The following is a 3,983-nucleotide window of genomic DNA, read 5'->3' as shown; positions in this document are numbered from 1 at the left end:
CAGTCTTCTCTGGTGGGGCGGGAGGAGGAGGGGACTGGCACATATGCCACCCAGGGTCTGAATGGCAGAGGAATGTCCGGCTCCCCTCTCTGGGTCCTGGGTTCTTCCTGCACTCCCAGCCCAGAACCAGGACTAGTGAGTAGGAGAGGGGCGCAGGAGGGGGCCAGGAGCTGAGCGGGGAGGACAGCTTGGTGAGACTAGCACTGCCCCTTTCTGCCCCGCCCCACTTGGGTGGGGCCTAGAGCCCCAGGGTTGCGGGGGCAAGGGCTGTGGACAGGGCCTCTCTGGGCGTTCCTGAGAAGCTGCCAGCCTTTCCCCACCCAAGGCAGGACTGAGCAGTCAAGCTGATGACTCACAGCAGTGGCCCCACATCCAAGTGTAGGTGGTGTAGACGCAGAGGCAATGAGACTGCCGGAGAGACACAGGGTGGAAGGCAGAGACATCGCCAGCCTCCCTCACACACCCGGGGATCAGCCAGGCAGAGTAGGCTGGGACCCCAGACTGGACAGACAGCTCCAAGGAAGGGGGCTCAGACCCCGGCCGTGGGCTCTGGAACCGTGGGCCAGCATTAAAACCCTGGCCTGGCCTTGAATGAGCTGTGTGTGACTGCAAGCAATTCCGCTTCCCTTCTCTGTCCTCTGTTTTCCTCACCTGCAAATTGGGAAGCAAAAAATATCAGATTCCTTCATAAGATTGCTACCAGGGAGCAGTGCATTCGTTCATGCAAAATGCTTACAGCAGTGCCTGATACGGTCTAAACCCAAAACCAAACCCACTGCCGTTGAGACGATTCCGATTCATAGGGACCCTGTAGGATACAGTAGAACGGCCCCTGTGGGCTTCGGAGGCTGAAAGCCTCATCTTTCTCCGATGGTTTTGAACTGCTGACCCTGTGGTTAGCAGCCCAATGCATAGCCCACTATGCCACAAAGGCTCTTGGGTCTATTATTATGAGCCTGCTCCTCCATGGTAGATGACATGGGCTCGGGCCAGCACTGGGTGCAGGGCAGGGTGCAGAGGAACCCAGAGGAGAAGGTTGGCCCCGCGTACTCTGCACAGCAGTCCCTTTCCGTGACAAGAGGTGGGAAGCTGAGCCCGTGCACCCAGCGTGCCACTTCCCGTGCCGCCCCTCGCCAGGCGCCCCTTGCCAGGCGGAGGTGGTCCCACAGGAAGAGGAAGGGCACTGTGATCAAAGCAGTGTGGGCAGTGCCACCTATCCTGGGACTGTTTCGGGAGACTTTCTGTGTGGATTTGTTAGCAGAGCCCACTAAAGGGACCAGGGTCACTCTGCTAAGCCCAGCGTTTGCTCCTGAACACAGAATGCTCCCTCCTCTTCCTCTGAGCACATGATCTAGCAGCAGGGTGCCACGGAACACCAGTTTGGGAACCACTGGAAGACCTGCCTCCCCTGGGGAGTGTACTGTATGACAAGAGCCATAGCTCTGCATTCCACCCTTCAGCTGGTCGCCATTGACCTGGTTTCCAGTGACCTGCCCCAGCAGGCCCAAAATAAGACCACCTCTCACTGTGGAGTCCATGTCAGCTCACCCTTGGGCCTTGCGGGGATGGGGGTGGGGGGGAGATGTCCAAGGTCGTGGCCTTTATGGACCCAGACTGCCACATCTTCACAGGGGCAGCAGCTGCTTAGCCATTGCACTGCCGGAGCTGACCTTGGTTTGGACTGGAGCTTTCAATGGGATGGGGCAAGGGCAGAGAGCAGTGCTCGGAGAGGAGGGCAGACATTTTCCCAAGACTTGGCCTCCTGAGGAAGAAGCCAAGCCTTAGGCCGAGGGAAAAGGCAGAGAGCCCGCCCCTACAGGTTGTCACCGTGTGGTTCCTTGTTTCGCCTGCCTGCCCTGGGTTCTAGCTCTATGAGCTGTACTCCGATAATAACTCAGCACCTCCCAGGAGGATGACCTTTGTATCACCCATCTGGACCTCAGTGTCCTCGTCTGCAGAATGGGGAATGTATAGAACCTAGCTCTTAGGTGGTTGGAATGGTCAAATATGATGACACCTGCCTAGAAAGTTCTCCAGGTGAGCATTCTCCCTCCGTGACCAACTGTGCTTGTCATTTCCCTACAGCGGTGGCCGGCGCGTGGGCCCACCATGAACTGGGGGGTCTTCGAGGGTCTCCTGAGTGGGGTGAACAAATACTCCACAGCCTTCGGACGTATCTGGCTGTCTCTCGTCTTCATCTTCCGCGTGCTGGTGTACCTGGTAACAGCCGAGCGTGTGTGGAGCGATGACCACAAGGATTTTGACTGTAACACCCGCCAGCCCGGCTGCTCCAACGTCTGCTTCGACGAGTTCTTCCCCGTGTCCCACGTGCGCCTGTGGGCCCTGCAGCTCATCCTGGTCACCTGCCCCTCCCTGCTGGTGGTGATGCACGTGGCCTACCGCGAGGCTCGGGAGAAGAAGCACCGAGAGGCAGCGGGGGAGGGGGGTGGGCGCCTCTACCCAGACCCCGGCAAGAAGAGGGGTGGGCTCTGGTGGACCTACGTCTGCAGCTTGGTGTTCAAGGCCGGCGTGGATGTTGCCTTCCTTTACTTGTTCCATTCCTTCTACCCCAAATACACCCTTCCTCCTGTGGTCAAGTGCCACGAGGCTCCATGCCCCAATGTGGTGGACTGCTTTATTTCCAAGCCAACCGAGAAGAACATCTTCACCCTGTTTATGGTGGTCACCGCCGTCATCTGCATCCTACTCAACCTGGTGGAGCTCGCCTACCTAGTGACCAAGCGGTGCCGTGAGTGCCTACCAGCCAGGAAAGCCGGAGGCCAGTACCTGGAGCATCCCCCGGGCTATGCCAGAAAGCAGGATGACCTTCTCTCGGGTGATCTCATCTTTCTGGGCCCAGACACGTATCCTCCGCTCTTACCAGACGGCCCACGGGACCAGGTGAAGAAAACCATTCTGTGAGGAGCTGGCCGGACTGCACTGGCACAGCAGGGCTGCAATGGGAAGGCGGCAGCAGCCCTGCCTGCCTCAGTGGACGCCCATCAGTGAGTGTGCTGATGAGGGGCAGCCTGAGTCGTCGGGGAAGCTGAGCCGAAAGGACGGGGCAGCTCACGGAGAGAAGTCAGATAGTCTGGGATCAAATCCCTATTCCTCCACTCCAATCACTTACACCAGCTGTTTGGGCTTGAGGTGCTTGGCACCTCAGCTTCCTTTTCTGTAAAACGGACATACTGGTGCCTACCTCACGGGGCTGCTGTGAGGGACGTTTAATAAGAGAACATTCAGGCAAAGGCCTTCCACGTGTGTGGCCTATGGTCAGAGCTTAATAAAAGCCAATTCATTCGCTCACCCAACATGTCCTTGTGCTCTTCTGACATGTGTGCCCTTTACAGGTCTATATGACAATCCCTCTGGTCCTACAAAGGGCTGCTCTTGATCCAGACAGATGAGGCGTCATCCTCTCCTCCAGAAAAGGGGTGCCCAGCACTCCTGGGAGCCATGCGACTTGCCCATACTCAAGGCTACCCCTTCTCTCCAGGTATAGTTCTAGGCCCCTGGGTGGTCTCCAAAGAGAACATGCCTTAGTCTGTGATGGGCTGGGGGCTGCAGGGGAAAGCACAGGCTAAGTCAGGCACGAGATTCCCATCCGAGTTTCACTGGGACCCCAGGAAAGTGCTTTCAGCTTCTCTCAAACAGGGGTGACTAGATCTATCCCGCAGGGTGGTTGTGAAGTGGGATGAGCTCAGGGCTGTGGGAGGGTTTAGCTGAATGGAAAAGGCCACATAAATCTTAATCATTAGTGTCAGGAAGCATTTAATACAAGTCTGTGGGGAAGGTAGCAGAGGGCCCTCCCTGACTGCACATTAACTTCCACTGTCCTGACGCTGGGACCAGCCCGAGGCCCCTCTGGTCCCTTTACAGGACACGCTCAGGCTTCACTGCAGGTCTTTCCAGGGTCCCAGAGGGGGCGGGCCCTAGACACAGGCACTGAGGCTGTGCTTGGCCCTGTGCCACCAGGTATT

At 57.6% G+C, this 3,983-nt stretch overlaps 1 protein-coding gene across 1 annotated transcript; it reads left to right on the top strand.

Annotated features, from left to right (window-relative positions):
* Window positions 1-2,103: 2,103 nt before the first annotated feature.
* Window positions 2,104-3,287, top strand: LOC101656372 (gap junction beta-5 protein). Its single transcript, XM_004704984.2, has one exon. It carries the CDS (start codon window positions 2,110-2,112, stop codon window positions 2,920-2,922), a length of 813 nt encoding a protein of 270 aa, XP_004705041.1. The 5' UTR covers window positions 2,104-2,109; the 3' UTR covers window positions 2,923-3,287.
* The last annotated feature ends 696 nt before the right edge of the window (window positions 3,288-3,983 follow it).

This window comes from Echinops telfairi, unplaced genomic scaffold (assembly GCF_000313985.2).
Source record: "Echinops telfairi isolate 266 unplaced genomic scaffold, ASM31398v2 ScPeMD7_7457;HRSCAF=8495, whole genome shotgun sequence".
NCBI classification, from domain to species: Eukaryota; Metazoa; Chordata; class Mammalia; order Afrosoricida; family Tenrecidae; genus Echinops; species Echinops telfairi.
The sequence above is the reverse complement of the archived record's forward strand: the minus strand, read 5'-3'. Positions and strand labels throughout refer to the sequence as shown.

Coding starts and splice junctions, on each gene's coding strand:
- LOC101656372 (XM_004704984.2), top strand. CDS start 2,110: ATGAACTGGGGGGTCTTCGAGGGTCTCCTGAGTGGGGTGAACAAATAC.